Source organism: Hippopotamus amphibius, chromosome 11 (genome assembly GCF_030028045.1).
Source record: "Hippopotamus amphibius kiboko isolate mHipAmp2 chromosome 11, mHipAmp2.hap2, whole genome shotgun sequence".
Lineage (NCBI taxonomy): Eukaryota > Metazoa > Chordata > Mammalia > Artiodactyla > Hippopotamidae > Hippopotamus > Hippopotamus amphibius.
This window is the reverse complement of record NC_080196.1, coordinates 63,215,578-63,241,886: the sequence shown is the minus strand read 5'-3', so window position 1 is coordinate 63,241,886 and position 26,309 is coordinate 63,215,578. Positions and strand designations below refer to the sequence as shown.

The following is a 26,309-nucleotide window of genomic DNA, read 5'->3' as shown; positions in this document are numbered from 1 at the left end:
GAAGTTGCAGCCCACCAATTTTTGTGCTTCTGAAAGTAGCTGGCATAGAATAAACATAAGGGAGAGATGGCAATAAGAGACCAATTTCTGATTCTCCTGGCTTTTGTCTGGTTAGTTAAACGACAGAGTATAAATGGTTAAGCTACCAAGACCCCTTCCCATGAAGATGATAATAATAATAATTTTCTCAGTATTCAACCCTATCTTTTTTTAACTTATCCCTGCCCACAAAAAATCCCACACAAGAAAAGGCCTTATTTAATCCAAGTATTTGCCTTCTTAGCATCAAAATGAGTTTAAATACTCATATTTGTTCTAAGCACTATATACAGGAGTGAGTCAAAACTTATCCACACTTCGATTATATTAAAACTACAGTTAGCTGCACTGTCTTATCAGCGCTTTCCATTCAAGACTACTGTCTCCCCAGTTACTGCTGTGCAGGTGTGAACGTGTTAAATCAATTCATTTGTAACTGTGGTGTGAGCAAACATGGATGCCCCACTTGTGATTTGCACAAAAGAAGAGCAGCGTGCAGTGATTCATTTTTTGTGGTCTGATGGTGTACCTGGTGCTGTTATTTACCGAAGACTTTGTGCGCAGTATGGAAAAAGTGTTTTGTCGCAAAGAAGTGTGTATGAACGGATAGCAAAGTTCAAGGAAGGTCGCACAAGTGTTAGCCATCTAGAAGGATCCGGATCCACTTCTAAGGAAAAAGTGAAGACAGCGGTGCATTCGTGGCTCGCAGCTCAGCCTAAAACATTTTTTAATGAGGGAATACGAAAGCTTGTTGACAGATGGACAAAGTGTATTGAAAAGCAAGGAACTTATGTCAAAAAATGAGGTATTTGTCTCTTCTAAAAGTTAATTAAAATAAATTCTACAGCCAGAGTGCAGATAATTTTTGACTCATCTATACATATAACCTGATTTAATCCATATAATGTAAGGTACCACTATTATCTGCATCTGGCAGCTGAACAAAAGTAGATATCAAAAAGGTTATCTGTCCACAGTGAAATAGCCAGGAAGGGATCAGCCAAGATTTGAATCCCAAGTCCAACTCCAAAGCATTCCCTCTTTAAAATGGACTATGCCCCCTATCATAAACGAAAAGGATATTTTTTTGAGAAGATTTAGTAGCAACTCAACCAAAATATTTTAGAATGTTAGCAGTATTATTCACAACAGCCAAAAGGTAGAAGCAATCCAAGTGTTTGTCAAAAGATGAATGGATAAGCAAAACGTGGTATATACATACAAACAGAATACTACTCAGCCTAAAGAAGAAAGGACATTCTGACATATGCTACAATATGAATGAACCTAGAAGACATTACATGAAGTGAAACAAGCCAAGCCAGTCACAAAAAGACATATTGTATGATTCCATTTATACCAGGTACCTAGAATAGTCAAATTCATAGAGGCAAAGTAGAATGGTGATTGCCAGGGGCTGGGAGAGGAAGATGTGGAGAGTTACCATTTAATGGGTATAGAGTTTCAGTTTTAAAAGAGGAAAAGAGTTCTGGATATGGATGCTAATGATAGTTGCACAATAGTATGAATGCACTTAATACCAGTAAACTGCACAGTTAAAAATTACTAAAGTGGTCAATTTTTTGTTACGTTTATCTTACCACAAAAATTTAAAAGTATATATTTTACACTGTTTTTAAAATTTATGAGCTACTAATCTCTTGAAAATAATTCAGAATCATTTCTGCAATGTACACTAAAATAAAAATTTACAAGATTTCAACATACATTTCCCAATATATTCCAAAGGACAAATTCTGTAACCAGGAGCATGGTTTTAGTATGGAGTCCAAATACCAAGACATTATTTTCCCTTTTGTTCCTTGTGGAACCCAGGCTAAAACATGAGAAATACCTAGAAATTGCCATAAATTATACCTTTCTCTAAATTTTCAGGAAAAAAAATTTTACTTCCATTTAAAACTTTATGTTGAACAAATAATAAACTAAAGAAACAAATCACAACAAGCAATTCCAGAAGAAAATCACAAAAATGATTTTCAAATAAATTTTTATAAGTTGTAAATAACAGAGCCATAAATTGTTACTAAAATATGCAAAGTTAACAGAAAGGGCAAACAAGCCATTTCATAATTTTTAAAGAAATAACTCTGAGACTTCCCTGGTGGCCCAGTGGCTAAGACTCCGTGCTCCCAAAGCAGGGGGCCCGGGTTCGATCCCTGGCCAGGGAACTACATGCATGCCACAACTAAGAATTTGCATACCACAACTAAAGATGCTGCACATGGAAACGAAGATCCTGCGTGCTGTAACTAAGTCCCGATGCACCTAAATAAATAAATAGAAACTGTCATCCAGGACTCTGTCTCTCTAAAAAAAGAAAGAAAGAAAAGAAAAAAAAAGAAATAACTCCACTGGCAACAGAATATAAGGCTAAATAATGGGTCTGACCTAACCAACTCCTATGTTTCTACTGTTCACAGGGTTCCTTATAAAGACCCTATTTTCCCAATCTTCCATTTAATTTAACTAGTGTTTATTTAATGTTTGCTATGTGTCAGGGACCATGTTGGACACAGACCAAAAATAGCCTTTCCTGTTCAACCAGGAATTTGTAAGCACCATTCAAACTGGTACATGACAGGTCAAGTGACTAAGCATGTTAATTCTCTTTTTTCTTTATTCTCTCCCCACTAATGTATCACACCAACACCAAAAGCAACCATAAATTCAATATTATATCCCAACTAGTCTGTGTGTGTACTGCTATGTCTGCACCAATAAAGTATAAGCCAAATGAGGACTAGTCAACATAGTATAAGAAATCATTTTCTTATATCTCAAATTTTAAGCTCCTGTCGGTACTAAGTACTGTCCTTTTCCAGGGGCCTTGTATATGAATAGGTACATCAAAACAAATAATAATAATAAAATCTGGCTAGCTAATATATGAGAACACAGTATTACCTAAAAAGCTAAGCATACTCCCCAGAAAGGGCAATACAAGTTCACTTCATCACACAAGTAAGAAATGGTTACATAAGAATTCACAAACATTTCAAATAAAAGATCAATTACAAAGCTTCAAAAAGAAGAGTCCAGGCTATTAAACAATAGGAAACAAACTTAGTCAAAGGACTACATAAATGCCATCTAATCTCACTAGTTCATAATGAGTTCATAATCTAGTTTTACTTCTTCATAATCAGAAAGTGACAGGATCATTACTTATTTTCTTACACTGTTCAGACCATATGCCTACTTGCTTTGATATGATACAGATTATCATAATCTAATTTAATCACTTTTTTATAGAGACTGAAATTTATAACCACAGTAGATGATAATGCTGATAAATGTAACAAATAGCTAAAAAATTTTTGTGTATCTACAAACATATGAACCTTCTTTCCAAGGGAAGTCTTCTATAAAGAGAGAAGCTACAAAAAAATTGAATAAAAAGTATATATACATATACATGCATATATATATGCGCGCGCACACACACACACACAATGAACATTACTGCAGTTCTTACGGAAGGAAATCAAAAGTAAAGCCATTATCTTGAAATAAAAATCCATTAAAGATTTATTAACAACTGTTCAACAGCCTTACTTACTTCCCTGATAAACTGAACCACAGACGAGAAAGAAGCATGTAAGCTGCTTTAACTCAGTAATATTCTTCGCCACAGAACATGCACAATCAACAGGTGATTCCTGAACGGATTCTATCTACCCAGACAGGACAAAGAGTTCAGTCAGACACAGATGGCTGCTGCTTAATAGCTGAGGTGGGTGAAAAATGGACAGAGTTGGCATATTCCTGTATCACTGCCAAGATGCCTCAGACTTTTGGTAGCCCATCCCTTGCTTAAAATCCTTCAAAGATTTTCTATTGTTCTCCAGGTAACATTTTAAATCCTTAGCCTGAACGAAAGGCCCAAAAAGGTCTGTCTCCACCTCTACACTACTCTCTCTTCATGCCCAACACTACTCCTCCCCCAATTTCCCCAACTCCTATCCATGCTTTAGACCTCAGTTAAATGGGTTCCTCTAGTTTTTCCCTGACCATCCACTACAGGTTACGCAGCCCTGATGTGCCTTCATACCACCTCATACTTTTACCCCAACTATAACTTTTTATTTAATCTAGTGCTTCCCAACTAAATTCCATCTGAAGCAACAACTGTCAGTCTCATCTACCACCCTATGGAATCAAGCCCAGGAGCTGATTCATAATTTGCTCAACATTTACTAAACCAACAAATTTTGGCCTAAACCTATGTCTTTAATTATCTGTTCCACTAACTTAGCTTCTGGTCTTAATCTTACCCAGCAGCTGAAAGGGGAACACATTAAAATTACACTACTCTCAGAAACCTCAAATTCAAATTCAGATTATGGAAGACAAACTTTCTTACAGATCTAGCTACCCTTTATTTTCAATGTACTGAGTTCAAATATTTGCCTTTCCCCTCCTCCACTCTAGAGTTCTCACAAATCATAACCCCACAGAAAAATAAGCAAGTAGTGTGAATAGGAAGGTCAAAGAAATACAAATGTTAAACAATTAAAACCAACGATCATTTTCTACCTATTAGACTGACCAAGATGAAAGTCTGACACTAAAGTTGGCAAGAGTATGAGTAAGATTATCACCTCTAGATACCTTCAGACATTGTGATTAAAAAATAAATTAGTGTGACTTCTTAGAAAAATAATTTGGCAATATCTATGAAAAATGTAAAAGCACAAATCTCTTGACCCTGCAAATTTCAATTCTAGGAATTTATCCTCTGGGTATCTTCTAATAAATGCACAAAGAAATCACTGAGGATACAGTCCTCATAAAACACGAAAAAGAATCATGGTACTTTCATACAATCCATACTCTACAGCTGTTAAAAAATGAGATTTATATACAGATATGGAAAGATATCTAGGACACAGTACTGAATTACACACAGATGATGATACTAATAACGCAGATAGCTGGTTCCTACCAATATAGTTTCTGATGTGGGTCTGGGATAGGACCCAAGAATTTGCATTTCCAACAAATTCTCAGGTGATATTGATGCCACAGAGGCCCACAATTTTGAGAATCACTGTTAGAAAAGAATTCTGGATAACACACACAGAAAGAAGGATTAGAAATTCACAATTTTGCAGCTCCTAATAAAATAAAGAGTCTAACCAACTACCATCAGAAGCTGCTAAAGTCACTGGGTGAAAGGTGATGGGGAACTTTATAATGGATTCATAATGATAACAACTGAATCCACTGATTAATCTCATCCCTAAATATAAAACAACTTGATGTTAGGTATCTTTAAATGTGATCTGCAGCAGGAAGTGCATAACACAGGCAATGAAGTATTTTTTTTAAATTTATTTATTATCTTATTGGCTGTGTTGGGTCTTTGTTGCTGCGTTCGGACTTTAGTTGCTGCGAACAGGAGCTGCTCTTTGTTGTGGTGTGCAGGCTTCTCATTGCGGTGGCTTCTCTTGTTGCAGAGAACAGGCTCTAGGCACACGGGCTTCAGTAGTTGTGGCACGTGAGCTCAATAGCTGTGGCTCGCAGGCTTTAGAGCACAGGCTTTGAGGTTGTGGCACACCAGCTTAGTTGCTCTGCGACATGTGGGATCTTCCCAGACCAGGGGTCAAACCTGTGTCCCCTGCAATGGCAGGCAGATTCTTAACCACTGCGCCACCAGGGAAGTTCCCAGGGCAACTGTTTGAACTCCTACTACATGAAAATACTCATTTCTCTACATCACCATCAACATAATACTATTAATATATAAGATCTTTGCCAATCTCTCATGAGCGAAATGATATTGTTTTTATTTGCAATTCTATATATACTACTAAAGCTGATTTCTCAGTCATTCTTATTCCTTCTTTTGTAAATTGCCTATTCACATTTCACCATTTTTCTACTGAGCTGTTTGCTTTTTCTTATCAACTCACAGGAGCATTTTATAAGTTATGAATATTAGCTTCTTCCTTTTTAGATGGTGCAAATATTTTCTCTGAATCTGTTGCTTAAATTGAAACTTGATATTTTCTGCATTCAAGGATTTTATAATTTTATGTAGCCAAATCTATTTCCAATATGACTCATGGCCTACATTGTATTTAGAAAGTCCTTTCATGATCCAAAACTAGTGGTGATTATAAATATATATTTTTTTCTTACATGACTCCATAGTTGATTCTTTTCAATGTTATATCTTTAATTCAATTGGATTAATTTTATACATGATACGAGTAATGAATCTAGGAATCATTTGTTAATATTTCATTTCTTATTTCATGAATTTCAAGTGTCTAATTTACCAAATGCCCACATAAAATAGTTTTCCTCACAAATCTCTACTCTGTTCCTTTCATTCCTCCTCCTGTACCAACATCATACTCTTTCAATTTCAATGTCTTTACAGTCTGCATGGATATCTAAAAGGGTACACCACTTCCATTACTGTTTTCCCTTCAAAACTGTCAAAATTCATAAGACAAAACTGTCCTGGCTCTTCCTCCACATTTACTTTTCCCAATGATCTACAGAATTAGCGTTAACTTTCTTGGGCTTCCCTGGTTAGAACCCACCTGCCAATGCAGGGGACACAGGTTCAATCCCTGGTCCAGGAAGATCCCACATGCCACGAAGCAACTAAGCCCATGTGCCACGACTACTGAGCCTGTGCTCTAGAGCCTGCGAGCCACAACTAATGAGTCCATGCTCTGCAACAAGAGAAGCCACCACAATGAGAAGCCCGTGCAATGCAATAAAGAGTAGCCCCCGCTCTCCTCAACTAGAGAAAGCCCATGCACAGCAACGAAGACCCAACAGAGCCAATAAATAAAAATAAATTTATTAAAAAATAAATAAATTTCTTAGACTGCCCTGAATTTACAGATTAATCAGGGAATAACTGACCTTTGCAATCAATTTTTACTTAGAAGTTTTACATACTACTGTACTTTAAAATACATACAACAAATGTATGTTTTAAACCAATAAAAAGTAAAATCTAGTGTTTAGCATATAGTTACATTAAAATAAGCCTGTTAAAATACTAACACAATACACAAACCTGAAAATATCCTATAATATCAAAGACAAGTAAATACTGGTAGAAAACACTAGTCTCAGAGTTCCAAATGATGTGTCTGAATTCCAATATAAAGACCAATTTTGTAGGGAACTTCTAAGTAGCTTCTAAGAAGCTTCTAGGAAGATAGAGCAGACATACTTTTCCCTATTTCTCCTGAAAAGTACAACTACAAATCCTGAACGTTATAAATACACCAACCATAGGAAGAAAAAAAAAGGTAGACTGGCTAGGGACCTTGGGAGTTCAATACAAGGTGAGTTCCTAGAGTTTTCATTTTGCCTCACATATCTCAGATTCAAAGTTGAAGAGGCCGGCAACCTGCAAATCCTAACAGGTACAGACATAAAAAGCTCCAACAAAAGCCTTCTCATTCTAGTCAAAGTCTAGCAAGACAGAAAACTTTTAGAAAATAACCTATCTACTCCAACCAAGCACACTTCAGAAAAGAAAAGAAAAAAGAAACAAAAACAATCTGTGGCCCCACTCACACCCACACCAGCAAATGCGAAGCCCAACACCTCTCCAGAGTGATGTTAGAGAAGGCAAAGTAGGGAGCCTGGACTTCGATCCCACCCAGCAGTAAGGAGGCACTCCTCACTGGGGGGTGTCACAGAATGCCTAATGGAGAGTCAGGACTTTCACCACGGCCCAGCAGTATTAGGGCCACACATTCATTTCTCCAAGTCTGTGGTGGAAGTCTCACCAGGAGCCAGAGCTCCCACTCATACCCAACAGTAACAAAGAACACCTCCTTCCCCTGATGGGGTAGTGTGTCAGAGAAACCCAGTTAAAACAGGATTAAATAAGGTCCAGTCTCGAAACATCACATAATACAAAAAAAAATCTATGGATCAAGCAAAAAAAATCCATCATACCAAGTACCAGGAGGATCTCCAACTGAATGAAAAAAAGACAACAGATGCCAACACTAAGATGACAGAGATTTGAGAATTACTTGACAAAGACTTTAAGGCAGCCATCACAAAAATGCTTCAACTAGCATATGCAAAATATGTTGAAAATACAAAATTTGTGGGATAAAGCTGAAGCAGTGCTGAGAGAGAACCTTGCAGCACTAAATGCACACACTAGAAAAGATAAATAAGTTGTAAAATCAATAATCTAATCTCCCACCTCAAAAATCTAGAATAAGAAGAACAAAATAAACACAAGAAAGCAGGAGGAAATAATAAGAGTAAAAGCAGAAATAAATGAAATTGACACATAAAAATAAAGCTTCTTTCCCCTCCCCCGTGTTTGGAGATACAACTGACATACAGCACTATATCAGTTTAAGGTATACAGCATAATGGTTTGACTTACATATACTGTAAATTGATTACTACAATAAGTTAACACCTATCATATTGTAAAGATGCAAAAAAAAAGAAAGAAAGAAAAGATTAAAAAAGATTGTTTTCTCCTTGTGATGAGACCTAACTTAGGCTTTAACACTGTCATACATTATCACACAGCAGTGTTGATTATAGTCATCATGTTGTACATTACATCCCTACTACTTATCTTAAAACTGTTAGTGTGTACCTTTTGACCACCTTCTTCCAATTCCCCCTCCTACTCTCTACCTCTGGCAACCACAAATCTGATTTCTTTTTCTATGAGTTGGGTTTGTGGCTTTTTTTCTTCCTAAAGATTCAAGCATAAGTAAGATCATACAGTACTTCCTTCTCTGATTTACTTCACATAGCATTACATCCTCAAGGTCCATCTACATTGTTACAAATGGCAGCATTTCCTCACTTCTTTAAGGCTGAATAATATTCCACTGTGTGTGTGTGTGTGTGTGTGTGTATGTGTGTGTGTGTGTGTGTGTGTATGTATCTCACAACTTCTCTACCCATTCATTTTGGGTTGTCTCCATGTCTTGGCTATTGCATCAGTTGTATTTCAATATATTAGCAATAAATTTGTGAACAGTAAAATTAAAAATGTAATTCCCTTTTAAACCACTCAAAATAAATGAAATACTTAAGTGTAAATATAACAAAACACACACAGGGCATGCAGGCTGAAAGCTACATAATATTGATAAAAAAGTCACAGAAGATCTAAATAATTGGAGAAATATACCATTTTCATGGATCAGAAAATGTGATATAATAAAGATGTCAATTCCTCCTAAACTGATATGCAAAATTAATGCAACTCTTTATCAAAATCCCAGAAAAACAGTTTTTATTGATACAGACCAGATCACTCTGAAGTCTATAGAGAAAGACAAAAGAACCAAAATAGCTAAAACAATTCTGCAAAGGAATATAGTGGAAAGAATCAATCTATCTGATTTCAAGACTTATCATATAGCTAATAAAGTAATCAAGATTATCTGTGGCATTGGTGCAGGGAGATACACATGGATCAGTGGAATAGGACAGAGAACCCAGAAACAGACTCACACAAATAAGCACAAGTCAATTTTGACAAAGGAGCAAAGCAATTCAATAAAGGAAAGAGAGCCTGCCTTTTCAACAAATGGTGCTGGAGCATTTGAAGCTTGACCTAAATTTCACATCTTATATAAAAATTAACTCAAAATGGATCACAGACTTAAATGCAAAACTATAAATATTTTAGAACAAAACACAGGGGAAAAAAAATCTCTGGAATCCAGAGCTAATCAGAGTTCTTAAACTGGACACCAAAAGCATAATTGGTAAAAGGAAAATTTGATAAACTGGGGTTAAATGGGGTGTGCTGGGATTGAGGTGGATGTGGCTATTAAAAGGCAACACCATGGTTCCTCGTGGTGACAGAAATGTTCCATACTTTGACTATATCAATGTCAATATCACAGTTACAATGTTTTCTAATATCTATAATTCTAGAGATTTTTTTTTTAAACTAGTTTTCTATGATGTTACCATTGGGGGAAGCTGGTGATGGGTAAACAGGATCTCTCTGTATTATTTCTTACAACTGAATATGAATCTGTAGTTATAATAAATGAACAGTATTTTTCTTTTAAATTTCATGTTAAGTCCTCTAGTTTTGGGGCTAAAAAAAATCACTACAAAAGCACTCCCAGAAGAGGGTGGTTGGAAGAAAATCCAGTGTTCACTCTACATATTTATTTATATACATTAATATCAATTTCAGTGACTTAACTCCGAAAGAATCTGAAAGCTAAAGCTTTAAAAAATGAAAGCAATTACCTATTACTATACAATAGGCAAGATAAACATGAACTAAAACAACATAAAGCACTCACGGTCTCTGTTAATCTGAGAACAGCTCTCAAACTTTCTGCTTTCAGGACCCTTCATACTCTTTACAAATTATTGAGAACCCAAAAAAACTTTGTTTATGCAAGTTATATCCACCAATACTTACCTAATTAAAAATTAAAACAGAAGAATTCTTAAAATATACGGTAGTTCACTTAAAAACAATAATTTTAGAACTCATGTTAACATAAATAACATTTGTTTAAAAAATATTATTTCCCAAAAAAAAATTTTGAGTGAGAGGAGTCATACTGTTTTACATTTTTGCAAATCTCCAGCTCAACAAAATACAGCTGAATTCTCAAATCTGCTTCCCTATTAAATATACCATGATACATTGTTTTAGTAAAAGTAATGAAAAAAAGCAGACCACATCCACATATAAACTTAGTAACAGAAAAGTGTTTTAACAGTCTTTACAAGTAATTGTGGATATTCTTTGAAACTATACCAAAATCTAACACGTTGTAGTTTTTAGAAAGATTCTAAATATGGAATCTGTAACATGGAATCTGAAAACATATCAATGAACTTCTAAAATTCTCTTATGTTAAAATACTTTAATCCACCATGCTCTTTGAACAGATCTCTGACTCATGCATAATTTTGTAACATCATGTATTAGTCTTTTGAAAAATACTGGTTTGCTGAGTTACACAAATATTCCAACTGCTGAAACACTTTCTTAGGCAATATAAAAAAACCACATTTGTAAGCATCAATATTGATTTCAGTGGAAAAGTGTTTAAAAGCATTGGGAAATTGTCAGGCTCCTGATGGCACATTCAAGTTTTCCAAAATTCTAATCTGTGCTTGAAGACTTGAATTTTATAATGGGCAACAAATATTGTCAGTTGTCCTCCTTGAGGAAACAGGTTCATAACATTCATTTTTTCCCTTGGATTTGTTTATTATTATTATTATTTATTATTATTATTATTATTATTATTATTATTATTATTATTATTATGGCTGCATCAGATCTTAGCTGTGGCATGCAGGATCTTCATTGAGGCACATGGGATCTTTCATTGCCGCATTGGGCTTCTCTCTAGTTGTGGCATGTGGGTTTTCTCTTCTCTAGTTGTAGTCCGCAGCCTTCAGGGTAAGTAAGCTCAGTAGTTCTGGTGCACAGACTTAGTTGCATATGGGATCTCAATTCCCCAACCAGGGATCAAACCCACATCCCCTGCCTTGGAAGGCAGATTCTTTACCACTGGACCACCAGGGAAGTCCCTACATTCAATTTCTGAGAAAACATCTGCCATATATCCATGTCTGAATAATTACAGCTTCTCTTGTTAGTCATTTTTTCAAATAAAATGTTGCTCCATAAGAAAAGCAGCTGTTTTAGCTCATAACTCAATCACACAAGCATATTTCCTCCAAATTGTTCAGTGTACAGTACTTTATGTATACTTCTCATTTTGTCACACAGATTATTTAAAAGATATGTAATCACATCTAATGCAACACTCAATAGTCAAAGACTGAAAGCCTTCCCCCTAAGATCAGGAAAAGGAGAAGGATGCTCATTTCACTACTTTAATTCAACATAGTATTGGAACTTCTAGCCATAGCAATTAGGCAAGAAAAAGAAATGACATCCAAATTAGAAAGGAAGAGGTACAATTATCTCTGTCCACTAATGTTACCTGTATAAAACCCTAATGAGTCCACAAAAAACTGTTAGACCTAATAAATGAATTCAGCAAAGTTGCAGAATACAGAAGATTCAAAAATGAATTGCATTTCTATAAATTAACAATGAATGATCCAAAAAATAAACTAAGAATTGTACTTACAATTATATCAAAAAGAATAAAATATTTAGGAATAAATTTAACCAAAGAGGTGTAAGACCTGTACACTGAAACTATAATAAGAAATAAAAGAAGGTACAAATAAATTGAAATACATCCCATTTTCATGGATTGGAAGACTTAATACTGCGAAGATAACACTACTCAAAGCAACCTACAATTTGGCAGAAATTGGTAAACCCATCTTAAAATTTATCTAGATTCCCAAGTGATCCCAGAGAGCCGAGACAATATTTAGAAAGAAAATTAAAGTTGAAAGACTCATACTTCCTGATCTCAATACTTACTAGAAAACTATAGTAATAAGAATAGTATAGGCATAAAGATAGACATACAGACCAGTAGAACAGAACAGAAGAGAACAGAGCACCCAGAAAAAAAACACTTGCATATACAGTCATCACTAGTCATTATGGAAACACAAATTAAAACCACAAACAGGGTTTCCCTGGTAGCACAGTGGTTAAGAATCCGCCTGCCAATGCAGGGGACATGCATTCAATCCCTGGTCTTGGAAGGTCCCACATGCCACAGAGCAACTAAGCCCATGGGCAACAACTACTGAGCTCTAGAGCCTGCAAGCCACGTGCCACAACTACTGAAGCCCACTTGCCTAGAGCCTTGTGCTCTGCAACAAGAGAAGCCATCGCAATAAGCCTGCGTACCACAACGAAGAGTAGCCCCCGCTCTCCACAAATACAGAAAGCCCGTTAGCAGCAATGAAGACCAAACATAGCCAATAAATAAAAATGAATTAATTAAAAATAAAAATAAAAAGCCCCAAGAACAGATACCACTCCATACCCATTAGAAAGTCTTTTTTCAAAACAAAAAAGAAAAAAACAGAAAGCACTGATGAAGAAGTGCAGAAATCAGAATCCTGGTGCACTGAAAGTAGGAATGTAAAATGGCACAGCTACTATGGAAAACAGTACAGTTGCTCCTCAAAAAATTAAACACAGAATTACCATATGATTTACCAACTCCACTTCTGGGTACATACTCAAAAGAACTGAAGAAGGGACTCAGGTATCTGTACAACCATGTTCATACCAACATTATTCATAATAGCCAAAAAGCAGAAGCAACCCTAGTGTTATCAACAAACAAATAAGTAAAATACAGTATATACATAAAATAGTATTATTCAGGCTTCAGAAAGGAAAGAAATTCTGACACATGCTAGAGCATGGATGAACCTTGAAGATATAATGCTATGTTAAATAAGCCAGTCACAAAAGAATAAACTATATGATTTCACTTAAATGAGGCCACTACAGCAGCCAAATTCATACTGACAGGAAGTAGATGGGTGGTTGCCAGGGGTTGGGAGAGAACTGTTTAATGGGAATGGAGTTTCAGTTTGGGAAAATAAAGAAAGTTCTGGAAATGAACTGAGGATGACGGTTGCAAAACAACTGCACTGAACTGCACACGTAACAAAATAGTTAAAATGGTAAATTTATATTATGTATATTTACCATAATAAAGAGAAAGAAAAAAGTTTAACCGAAAGCAATTTACAGATTCAATGCAATCCCTATCAAATTACCAATGGCATTTTTCACAGAACTAGGACAAGAAATCTTACGATTTGTATGGAAACACAGAAGACCCCGAATGGCCAAAGCAATCTTGAGAAGGAAAAATGGAGTTCATGCAATCAGACTACCTGACTTCAACCTATACTGCAAGGCTACAGTGATCAAGACAGTATGGTACTGGCACAAAAACAGAAATACAGATCAATGGAACAGAATAGACAGCCCAGAGATAAACCCATGCACACATGGGCACCTTATCTTTGACTAAGGAGGCAAGAATATACAATGGAAAAAAGACAGCCTCTCCAATAAGTGGTGCTGGGAAAATTGGACAGCTACATGTAAAAGAAAGATATTAGAACACTTCCTAACACCATACACAAAAATAAACTCACAACGGCTTAAAGAGCTAAATGTAAGGCCAGACCAGACACTATAACACTCTTAGAGGAAACCATAGGCAGAACACTCTATGACATCCATCAAAGCAAGATTCTTTCTGACTCACCTCCTAGAATCATGGAAATAAAATCAAGAATCAACAAATGGGACCTAATGAAACTTAAAAGCTTTTGCACAGCAAAAGAAACCATAAACAAGACAAGAAGACAACCCTCAGAATGGGAGAAAATACTTGCCAACGAAGCAACTGACAAAGGATTAATCTCCCAAACATACAAGCAGCTCATGCAGCTTAATACCAAAAAAGCAAATAATCCAATCCAAAAATGGGCAGAAGACCTAAATAGACATTTCTCCAATGAAGACATGCAGATGGCTAACAAACACATGAAAAGATGCTCAACATCACTAAGCATTAGAGAAATGCAAGTCAAAGCCACAATGAGGTATCACCTCACGCTGGTCAGAATGGCCATCATCAAAAAATCTAGAAACAATAAATGCTGGAGAGGGTGAGGAGAAAAGGGAACCCTCCTGCACTGTTCATGGGAATGTAAACTGGTAAAGCCACTATGGAAAACAGTATGGAGGCTCCTTAAAAAACTAAAAACAGAACTACCATATGACCCAGCAATCCCACTCCTGGGCATATACCCTAAGCAAACCATAATCCAAAAAGAAACATGTACCACAATGTTCACTGCAGCACTATTTACAATAGCCAGGACATGGAAGCAACCTAAATGCCCGTCAACAGAAGAATGGATAAAGAAGATGTGGCACATACGTACAATGGAATATTACTCAGCCATAAGAAGGAATGAAATTGTTATTTGTAGTGAGGTGGGTGGACCTAGGAGTCTGTCATACAGAGCCAAGCCAGAAAGAGAAAAACAAATGCCGTATGCTAACTCATATATATGTAATCTAAAAAAATGGTACAGATAAACCTAGTGACAGGTCAAGAATAAAGATGTAGATATAGAGAACAGACTTGAGTGCACCGAGCAGGAACAAAGGGGAAGCCGGGACGAAGTGAGAGTAGCACTGACTTATATACACTACCAAATGTAAAACAGATAGCTAGTGGGAAGCTGCTGCATAACACAGGGAGATCAACTCAATGATGGATGATGACTTTGAGGGCTGGGATAGGGAAAACAGGAAGGAGTCATGGGAGGGAGGGGATACGGGGATATATGTATAAATACAACTGATTCACTTTGTTGTACAGCAAAAAATGGCACAAGTGTAAAGCAATTATATTCCAATAAAGAGCTTAAAAAAAAAAAGGTTAAAACCTTAAATTTCAAATTTTTAAATTTTGAAACGTTATGTCTATTTTACCATAATGAAAAAAGTGCACATGCAAACACACACACAGACACATGAACTCAGGGTCAAGATTTAACAAAATAGTAACCTGAGCTACTTTAATAGGCAGTCAGGAAAGTGATATATTTTTTTAGCTGTGAGTGTGTGATGCCCATTTTGAAACATAAAATTAACCATCGCGAGTACTGTTCAAGATAATAACTCATGATTTTCTACAAAGAAAACTGAATTTTTTGAAAGTTTAGCAAAAATACGGTCCTTGACCACCCAAATGTCACTTGTTTAAAAGAATAATCTATGAAATAGACTATGGACACATTATGATTTGTGCCGATACTAAAGAGGCAAAAATAGCATGTTGAATTAAATAAAGGTTTTTTTTATTGAAGTGTGCTTGATTTACGTGTTAATTTCCACTGTACAGCAAAGTGATTCGGTTATAATACATTCTTTTTTATATTCTTTTCCATTATCATTTATCACAGGATACTGAATATAGTTTCCTGTGCCATATAGTAGGACCTTGTTGTTCACCCATTCTGTATGTAATAGTTTGCATCTGCTATCCCCGAACTCCTAATCTATCCCCTCCCCACCCTCCTTGGCAACTGCAAGTCTGTTCTCTAGGCCTGTGGGCTGTTTCTGTTTCATAGATAGGTTCAGTTCTATTTTAGATTCCACATATAAGTGATATCATATGGTCACTTAATATGACAATCTCTAGGTCTATCCATGTTGCTGCAAATGGCATTATTTCACTCTTTTTTAAGGCTATGTAGTATCCATTGCACATATGTACATCTTCATCCATTCATAAACAGATAAGGTTTTTAAATCATGTTCTTGAAGCAGAATATTCCTTGAACTGGGTCAGACGTCATCACAAAAATCAACCAATGCAAACCGTTTTCCCAATTTACAAAACACAAAACAAAACAAAACCACAAACAACCTAATGAATATAAATGTTTTCAGTTTTAAGTCCTTTTGCATAACTTGTCTTAATCCTTTGACACTTTCTCTATTAACCTATACTAGAACTAAATGAGATATGTGTAATTTTGTATACACAAAGTTATAGTTATTGTAAACTTAAATGTGCCTTTCATGATGGTCTTCACAAGGCCTTACAAACCATCACGAACTAATACCTGAATGAGTTTCAGAACCACTTATTTAAGCAATTACAACAAATACATTTAGGATAAGATTACACAGTTCTCAGCCTAAGAAGATTCGCCATCATAAAGATGTGAATTCTGGGGAATTTCCTGGTGGCCCAGTGGTTAAGACTCTGCACTTCCACTGCAGGGGGGATGGGTTTGATCCCTGGTCAAGGAACTAAGATCCCATATGACACGCCAGCAGGGAGGGGATGTGAGTTCTCTTTCAGCTAATAAAATACCAAAATAATTTTTTTCTTGCAAATTCTAGAGTTTATGTGGAAAAACAAAACACGAAGACACAAGAAAACGCTGAAAAAAAGAAGAGCAATTTGCAGGGGGGCAGCGGGAGATGTCCTACCAGATATGAAAACATAATAAAGAGTGTGATAGTCATACATGAGTAGACAGATGAATGAAGTAGAGTGACGGTCTACAAATATGTCAAATACATATGAAAACTGAGTGTATGTTAAAGGAGGTGTTTCAAATGGGTGGAGGAAAAAAAGAACTTAAAAAAAATGGTGTGATAAACCAATGCCTACCACTTCTGTCAGCTGAAACCATTAAGAAAATAACTAGAATATTTAGTAACATAAACTAACATTTATAAATTGTAAAACAAATGGACACATCCTAAAGGCTCATCATCAGAGAAATGGTTATATAAGTTTTAGCAAATCCATAAAATGGAACACAATGCAGTCATTTTTCTAAAATGAGGCAGCATCATGTATATAAATATATCACAATCTGAAGATAGACTAAAAAGAAAAAAAGCAAAAGCACAGAGAAATCTATAACATCCAACCATTTGTCCAAACATGAGAGAAAGAAATTGTAACGTATGTATATGACTATATATGCATAGAAAATTCTGGAAGAATAAACTGTCAACAGATTGATTCTGGGTAGGAAAAATGGTTGGGTGGGGAGAAGAGTGGAAAGGAGCCTTACTCCTTTCTTTATAACACTTTGTGACTTTAAAATTTCATATTATGTGCATGCTATTACCTACCAAAATATACTGTATTTTAAATAATACACCTGGAAAGTCCATAGGATGGTAATTTTTTTGTTTCTCAGTTATTATAGATATAAAAGGGACTAAGGAAAAGCTATAAATAGAACAAGACTAATAGTTACCTGATAACAGCCAAGAATTAAGCTAGAAAACCAAAATGACCAAAAAACCTAGATGACTGCAAGGTGATTAAATAATTTATTATTATAATCCTCTTCATACATTTCATACAAACAAAAAGATTTTAAAAATCTGATATCACTTTTTAAAGTTCTTTGCAGACATAAGGAGCTCAACAGGTACTTGCTGAATAAAAGAAACCAACTGAAGAAACATTTACACAACACATGAAAAATTCAGTTTATTAAAAAATACATTTATAAAATTATGAACTATCATATTATGTTTAATGTAGGAGCACACCTTTATTTTTATTACAAATTTAAGGATAATTTGTTTAAATTTTGCAGTTGTAAAAACAACATCGAATCATCAATTTTTTTAAAAAGCTCTATGTCTTAGAAAAGAGAACCTAAAGAAAATTACATTATAGCCCAAAGGGAAATTTCATAAAGTCAGTTTAAGTTCACACCGAGCAGGAATCAACATTTTGGAGGGAATATGTCTGCTTAAGGCATAGCAATGTGTGCTAGCCTCTTGATCTAACTACCAATAACAGGAAATGGTCTAGCTCTTCGTATCTGGTCTGTGAATCACGGGGAGGGGAGGGGTCCTCAAAACCCTTTCATGGAGTGTATAAACGCAGAAGGATTTTCACAATAATGCTTAGACGTTGTCTTTTTCACTCCCGTCCTCCCACCTGTGTACAGTGGTGTATCCCTGAGGTTATGTGATATACATCACAAAAAGACTGAATGCAAAAGCAGACCTGAGAATTCAGCTGTCTTTAATTAAGACAAAGACTAGCAAAAATGTAAAACAATCACTCCCTTCTCTAATTTTTTAGCAGTTATTTTTCATTAAAAACATTATTCTATGTTAACATGAAATCAGTTTAGTACCAGTTTTAAAATAAGTTATTAAATATTTTTCAGTATTTTACTTTCTAATGTAACTACCAATAAATATAAATCACATAAATGAAAGATCTGGGGCCTTTAATAATGTTTACAAGAATAAAGGGATCCTTTAATTATACAGTCTGATAATCCCTGGTCTAGGTCCTGAGACTATCTAGGAAACAATCAATTTGATTTTTTCAAAGAATAAATTTAAAATAAAAGAGGGAATCCACAGATGCAAAGGAACTTGAGAAATATAATAGTCAAATGCAATGAATGAACTTTACTTGCATCCTTATTCAAACAAATGGCAAAAAAAAGGGGGGGCGAGACAAAGAAAAATATTAGCTGGATATTTGATGATATTTTAAGAAATTAACTTTTTTAAAGTTGCTAAAAAATATAACTGTTAAAGCTGGATGACAACTACACTGGGGTTCATAAAAATCACACAAATTTGAGAACAACAAATTCTTAGTATAAAAACTAAAAAAAATATAAACACTGTCTAACTTACTTATGGTACTGTCCAAACTAACAGTATTGGACAATATAAAAGCCACTGAATTGTCAATTCAAAACAGAATCTCTTCATTTTAAGGATTTATATGGCCACATTTTTAAAGCTGATGAAAAACGTTTTTTGCCTTTTGTATTTTTCTAAAACCAAATAGAGCGTCTTAAGAACACACAGTACTTATTTTAGCACCACTTACAAACCTAAAGCCATATTCATGAATATAAATGTTAATGTGACATATTTATGAACCTTCATCAAAGGCAATACGTTGAGATTATGAAGGCTAAAAACTGAAAAAGGAAAACAACCACCTACAAGAACCCATTATCTACTTCATAACCAACACATAACCCCCCCGGGTCCATAATACAATATAAAGAAATAATTAGTTCCCTGAAATATGTCTAATACAGTTTGATAACAAAGTACTGATTTTAACAAATGATTACTAATAGAAGGAAAACCTAAACTTTAAGTATTTTAACATTTTGTTGCCAATTTGGGAAAAACAGTAACAAGCACTCTAGGGCTGAACATTCCCAGGTTTGCCTCTTTGCCTTCCAGGTTATTTCGCGCGCAGCATCTTCATACATCCCGGTAGCTGAATATCTCCTCCTCACTTACAGAATAGCTGGTTCAGAGGGGTCTTTTATTAAAAGTCACCTTACAGAGATCATTTCCCTCACCATCTAACTACTTAAGATTTTCCTCCTTTAAATGCACTTAATACAAAATTTGTATTTACAATTTTCTTGTTGATTATTTGCCCTCCCCATTAGACTATAAATTCTGTGAGAACCGGGACAAACTTTTTCTTTTTATTCATTTTTTATTAACATATATTCGACATATAAAAACTTTGTTTTGGGAGTTCCCTGGCGATCCAGCAGTTAGGACTCAGCACTTTCATTGCCATAGCCCGGGTTCAATCCCTGGTGTGGGAACTAAGATCCCACAAGCCTCGTGGCACAGCCAGAAACAAAAACAAACAACAACAAACAAAAAAACCCACCACGTTGTTTTATTACTGCAATATATCCAATGTCAGACACATAAAAGATAATAAATACAGAGTGAGTTAATAGACTCTAAAGGGCTGAGGCAATTATGATTTTGTTAAGACAAATATGAATAACATACAAGAGACAGGTGTTAAGGATTCAATCAACTAGACCAGTGAAAGCAGCAACTCTAATCAACTGCAAAGAACTTACTCCTATCTATTCTTTCTACAACTCTTGCAGAGATTTGTTGTTCTTGTATTTGCATGCAGGAAAGAGCCTGTCAGTGTTGTTTGTAAATTCTGATACTTTCACGGTTGACATTTCTACAGCAATTAATGCACCATATAATTTAGTTAGTGGGCTAATTTATAATTTAGCCCATTACGGAGAAATTTAGAGTTTAAAACAATCACCTGCAAAAGATAGTATTAAGGGTAAAAAAAAAAAAAGACAGTATTAAGAAAATGAAGGGACTTCTCTAGTGGTCCAGTGGTAAAGAATCCATCCTGCAATAATGCAAGGGATGCAAGTTTGATCCCAGGTCAGGGAACTAAGATCCCACATGCCGTGGGGCAACTAAGCCGGCGCACCACAACTACTAAGCCCACCAACCACAACTACTGAGCTCACGCACCTCAACTAGAGCCTGCCTGTGGCAAACCACAGAGCCTATACACTCTGGAGCCCACATGCCACAGCTAAAGAGAAAACCCGCACGCCACAACTAAAGAGAAGTCCACAACACCACAGCAAAGAGGCAGCATGCTGCAAAAGATCCCACATGCTGCAATAAAGACCTGATGCAAAATGAATGGATACAGAAGATGTGGCATATATATACAATGGAATATTACTCAGCTATAAAAAGGGATGAGATGGAGCTATATGTAATGAGGTGGATAGAACTACAATCTGTCATACAGAGTGAAGTAAGTCAGAAAGAGAAAGACAAATATTGTATGCTAACTCACATATACGGAATCTAAAAATGGTACTGATGAACTCAGTGACAAGAACAGGGAAGCAGATACAGGGAATGGACTGGAGAACTCGAGGTATGGGAGGGGGCAGGGGATGAAGGGGAAACTGAGAAGAAGCGGGAGAGTAGTACAGACATATATATACTACCAACTGTAAAATAGTCAGTGGGAAGTTGTTGTATAACAAAGGGAGTCCAACTCGAGGATGGAAGATGCCTTAGAGGACTGGGGCAGGGAGGGTGGGGGGGAATCGGGGGGGGCGTCAAGGAAGGGAGGGAATATGGGGATATGTGTATAAAAACAGTTGATTGAACCTGGTGTACCCCCCCCAAAAAAAAATAAAATAAAATAATAAAAAAAAAAAAAAAGACCTGATGCAGTCTAATTATTAATTAATTAATTAAATTTTAAAAAGAAAGTGAAAAGAACCCAATGAATGGGAGAAAATATTTGCAAGTCATGGATCTGATAAGGGACTTGTATCTGAAATACACAAAGAACACAATAATAAAAATTCAATGCAATTTTAAAATGGGCAAGGATCTGAACAGACAGTCCTCCAGAGATGACATACAAATGGCCAATAAGCACATGGAAATATGCTCAACATCATTAGTCATCAGGGAAACACAAATCAAAACCACAAGACACTTTACACCCAACAGGGTGGTTATAATCAAAATGGCAGACAATAATAAGTGTTGTCAGAGAAGTGGAGAAATTGCATCCTCATACACTGCAGGCAGGAATGTATAATCATTCAGTCACTGTGGAAAATGGTCTGGCAATTCCCCAAAGGGTTTACCGTGGAGTTCATATATGACCTAGCAATTCATCTCCTAGATATATACCCAAGAAAAATTAAAACACATCCACACGAGAACTTGTACACAAATGTTCATAGCAGTATTGTTCATAATAGCCAAAAAAGTGGAATCAACCCACATGTCCATCAATTGATGAACAGATAAATTCACACAATGGATTATTATTTGGCCATAAAAAGGGATGAAGCAAAAGACTATATGTCACATGATTCCACTTAAGGCAAATCTATAGAAACAAAGTAAATTAGTGGTTGCCTAGAACTAGAGAAGAGGGGATGATGGCTAAAAGGCATGGAGTTTCTTTTTGTGTTGTGAAAATGTTCTAAAATTTATTGTGGTAATGGTTTTACAACTATATGATATACTAAAAACAAAATGGGTGAACTGTATGGTCTATTAATTATATCTCAATAGAGCTGTTACAAAACAACAACAAAATGGTCACTTACGTTTTTGGTTACACTCTATTGCATTTAGCAGGGAAATTATAGCTACTTTGGTCTTCATAAGGGCCCATGGGTATATCCCTCCAAAAAAGAAATTCTTTTTCTTTAAAGTAGACAAAGGGGAAATCTTCATAACTGCATGATTACTGTCTGGCATATCATTTTACCTACTCATTCTTACATTTTGAGCAGTAATTTTTCCTACCAATGTCACATTTTGCCTTCTTCAAATACTTCAAGAAACTAAAGAATGCATAGCTTAATACAAAATGTTCAACTAATTTTGCTTAATTTCCTTTTTTTTTTTTAAAGAGTTTTGGCCATGATTGGCTTCTACTTCTGATTTATTTTTAGTTTATTTCTTGACATTTCAAATTTGATCAATTCCTTTCAAACATACTTATTTTGCAGAGATAATGTGAGGTTTCAAGATATCACACTAAGATGTCTAAAACAATGCGTGGTGCTCAGTAAACTACTCTCATTATCACTATGCTAAAGGAAACAGAGGATTCTAAAGCTGATAAGCAAAACTTCAAAGAATGGGGAGGACATAAAGGATACGCCCTACAAAGACACAATCCCCTGTCCAGGAAAAGAAACCCTTGGCAGAAAATCCCACCACACAGAATAACAGCAGCAGCTGCATGGTCATCTCCTCCACTATTACTACCATTTCTATTGTCACCACTATCACCCAACACTACTCTCCTCCTAAAGCATCTATTTATATGCCTTTAATTTTTTCTACTTATGAAACGTTTAAATACATGAAAACATCCCCAAACTCAGCTAATAGAACATCTTATTTTCCCCCATTTATTTCAAAAAATGTTCCAAATATATCCATTTTCATTTCCTCTCCCTTATAGTAGCCACTATCTTGGACTACGGTGTTAATCATTTCTATGCATGTTCTAACCATAGATATCTGTAAACAAAATAGAACACTGTTTTGCATGTTTTCAACTTTCACTATGCCATATTGGTCTGCACCTTGCTTTCCTAGCTCAACGTTTTGCTTGTCTGTTGTTTTTTAAATCAGCCATGTTGTTTCATGTAGCTCTAGTTCATTCATGAGAACTGCTGGACAGTATTATATTGTATGAATGACAAAATATATTTGTCCGTACTCTAACTAAAGAGAGGTGTAAAGTGTTTACCTAATTTTGTTATTAAGAGACTACAATAAACATAATTTCTTGAGTTGCCAGGATATATTCATAGAACTGGTAGGTCAAAGGACTTATACCTTCAACTTCTTTAGAGGTTGCTAAGTTCATCTCCTTTTTTTTTTTTTTTTTAAACACTACAATCAGCAGTGTAAAAGAGTTCTTGTTTCTTTTCATCCTCTCCAATCCTTGGTAATCAGCAGTGTAAGAGTTCTTGTTTCTTTTCATCCTCTCCAATCCCTGGTACCGTCATCCTTTTTTTTTTTTCTTGGTCACGCCCTGCAGGACCTTAATTCCCCAACCAGGGATCCAACCTGGGCCCCCGGCAGTGAAAGCGCCGGGTCCTAACCACTGGACCACCAAGGAATTCCCTGTCATAATTTCAATTTTGCAAACCAAAGGGTCTGAAGTGGTATTTCACCGATTTATTTTATTCTTGATTAGTAAGACTGATATTATTTAGTGGCCTTTCAGATTTCTACTTATGTAAAATGCCTTTAACGGTATGGTCATTTTTCTACTAATCTGTGGTAGTTCTTAAGAATAGCCTGGGTACCAATCTTTCTGCTCTTTCTCCCCTCCCCACCATCCCCAAATATAAACCTGTTGCTGATTTTCATATCTAGTACGGTAGAAAAGCAAATACAATTCCTGCCGTCTCAAAGGTCACAGCTATTTTCCAGATATTTACATCTGGAAACTTTTTGGCCACTCACAGGTGAATTCCTCCATGAGAGCCAATACACATACTTACATATGAGGTGAAAAACGGGGCTCTACAACAATTTCTGCTAAGGGATTAACACAAGCAAATACACTGGCTCTAATGTTAATACATCATATGGCTTTCATATGGATCAGTAGACAAGCATCTATTTGATTAATAAGCACTGTTAAAATACTTAATAAATAACCAGTCACATCAGGTACATCAGGATGTCTTAAACACCAATTAAGAGGGTCCACTCTCTTTGTCCAATGAATTAAGGTACAAATCCAGACTAAGCAAATGAAATATTTCAATTTTCAGTCGCACCATCATACAATCAGTTCTTAAGGATAAATTTGCTCTGCAGTAATGAAATGATTCTTCTAGATATTTTAGTGACAGCAGTATTGTTCATAACAGCTGCAGCTGAAAAAAAGTTAACTTCATTTACAGGCGCACTAGCGAATGCTCTGCAAAATAAAGACGCTGCCCTCGAGGCATGTAATCACAGAGCAAGAAAGGACCTTAGACCTACTTAATCTAACTCCCTCATTTTCAGGTGAGGCACTTGCAATTCACAAATTAAGAAACCTCCCTAATCCATCTCCTCTAAAATCTACAAACTCAGAGTTCTTTCCATCGCATCACGCATCTTCTTATTTTAGACTCCCCAGCTCTGATTGCCCTAATAATTTTACAAGGCTGAGTTGATGTGTTACAGAAATAATTGAAGTTATCTGCCAACCCCATACCAGTTTTTCCCCTCCTCTATCCTCCATTACAATGTACACAATGAAAAAAATACCCGATTGCCTGAATTTCTGACTGTAATTAGGTGCGGAGTCCTGAGCCGCTGGCTACTGTTTCCGCGTTAAACCAAAAGAAGTGTTAACCCTTTATACCTTATTCAACACCTGCTAAACGTCGACTTCGCAGGAAGCGCAGCGCACGCCGCTCCTCCTTGCCCGCAGGGAGCCCGGGGCGCTGGGCAGGGGGATGCAGGGCAGCCAGGAGCTGGGGTCGCTGGGGGAGTGGGGCACGCAAGGAGCGGGGGGGGGGGGGGCTACCGGGGGTGCCAGGGAACAGGCCGGGTTGCGGGCAGTGGCCGAGTGGCGCGGCACACTCACCTTTCCGCAGCTCCCGCTCCCACACGGTGACGATGGGCCGCGAGTGCTTACGGTGGTGGATGAGCCACAAGGACAAGGTCTGCACGCTCTGCTGCGAGTTGCTCAACTCCGACAGCTTCTTCTCCAGCGCCGCCTCAGAGAAGGCGGACATCCCTCCAACACCGAGTTCACGCCGTCCCACGCAGTGGGGCCGAGGGGAGGAGAGTTTCACCGCCCCCGCCTCGCCCCCTCACCCCACCCTTCCCCACGCCCTCACCACCGCTGCCGCCACATCCAGCACCGGCCGCAAACCAGCAAGATGGCGTCCAGCCGGCAGTGACGTCATGGCCGACCTACGCCCCGCCCTCCAAACAGGCGCAGCCGAGGGGCAGGACCTCCGAGCGGAAAAGGCGGGGCCGAGACTGGCGCCGGAGAGGCGTGGGGGGGCAGGGGGGGCGTGCCGCCTGGATCTCTGCCGGAGGCAGGGCGGGGTTTTCCAGGCTTAGAACCCTCCTCCTGGGAAAAACTATCTCTACTAAGGGGTAATTAAAAAACTCTGTACAGGCATGTATATTTAGTACAGCCACTTTGAAAGATAATTTGGTGTGATATGTTACATTTTAAAATACACATTTTGTGGCTTCCTAGGTGGTGCAGTGGTTAAGAATAGTGGTTATGGGTTTGATCCCTGCTCCAGGAAGATCCCCTGTGTCCGCGGAGCAGCTAAGCCCCTGTGCCACAATAATTGAGCCTGCGCTCTAGAGCCTGTGAGCCACAACTATTGAGCCCACGTGCCACAACTACTAAAGCCCATGCACCTAGAGCCTGTGGTCTGCAACAAGAGAAGCCACTGCAATGAGG

General features: G+C 36.8%; 1 protein-coding gene across 3 annotated transcripts in view; it reads right to left on the bottom strand.

Moving 5' to 3' along the window:
• The window catches only part of RPRD1A (regulation of nuclear pre-mRNA domain containing 1A), a 68,612-nt gene extending 42,893 nt beyond the window's left edge, over positions 1 to 25,719 (bottom strand). For 2 of the 3 annotated variants that reach the window (XM_057700687.1, XM_057700688.1), the window contains exon 1: positions 25,470 to 25,719. In XM_057700687.1, the coding sequence (XP_057556670.1) occupies positions 25,470 to 25,620 (151 nt within the window). In that variant the 5' untranslated portion in view covers positions 25,621 to 25,719. The remainder of the gene's footprint in view (positions 1 to 25,469) is intronic. The other variant, XM_057700686.1, reaches the window with a different exon arrangement.
• Positions 25,720 to 26,309: the final 590 nt, after the last annotated feature.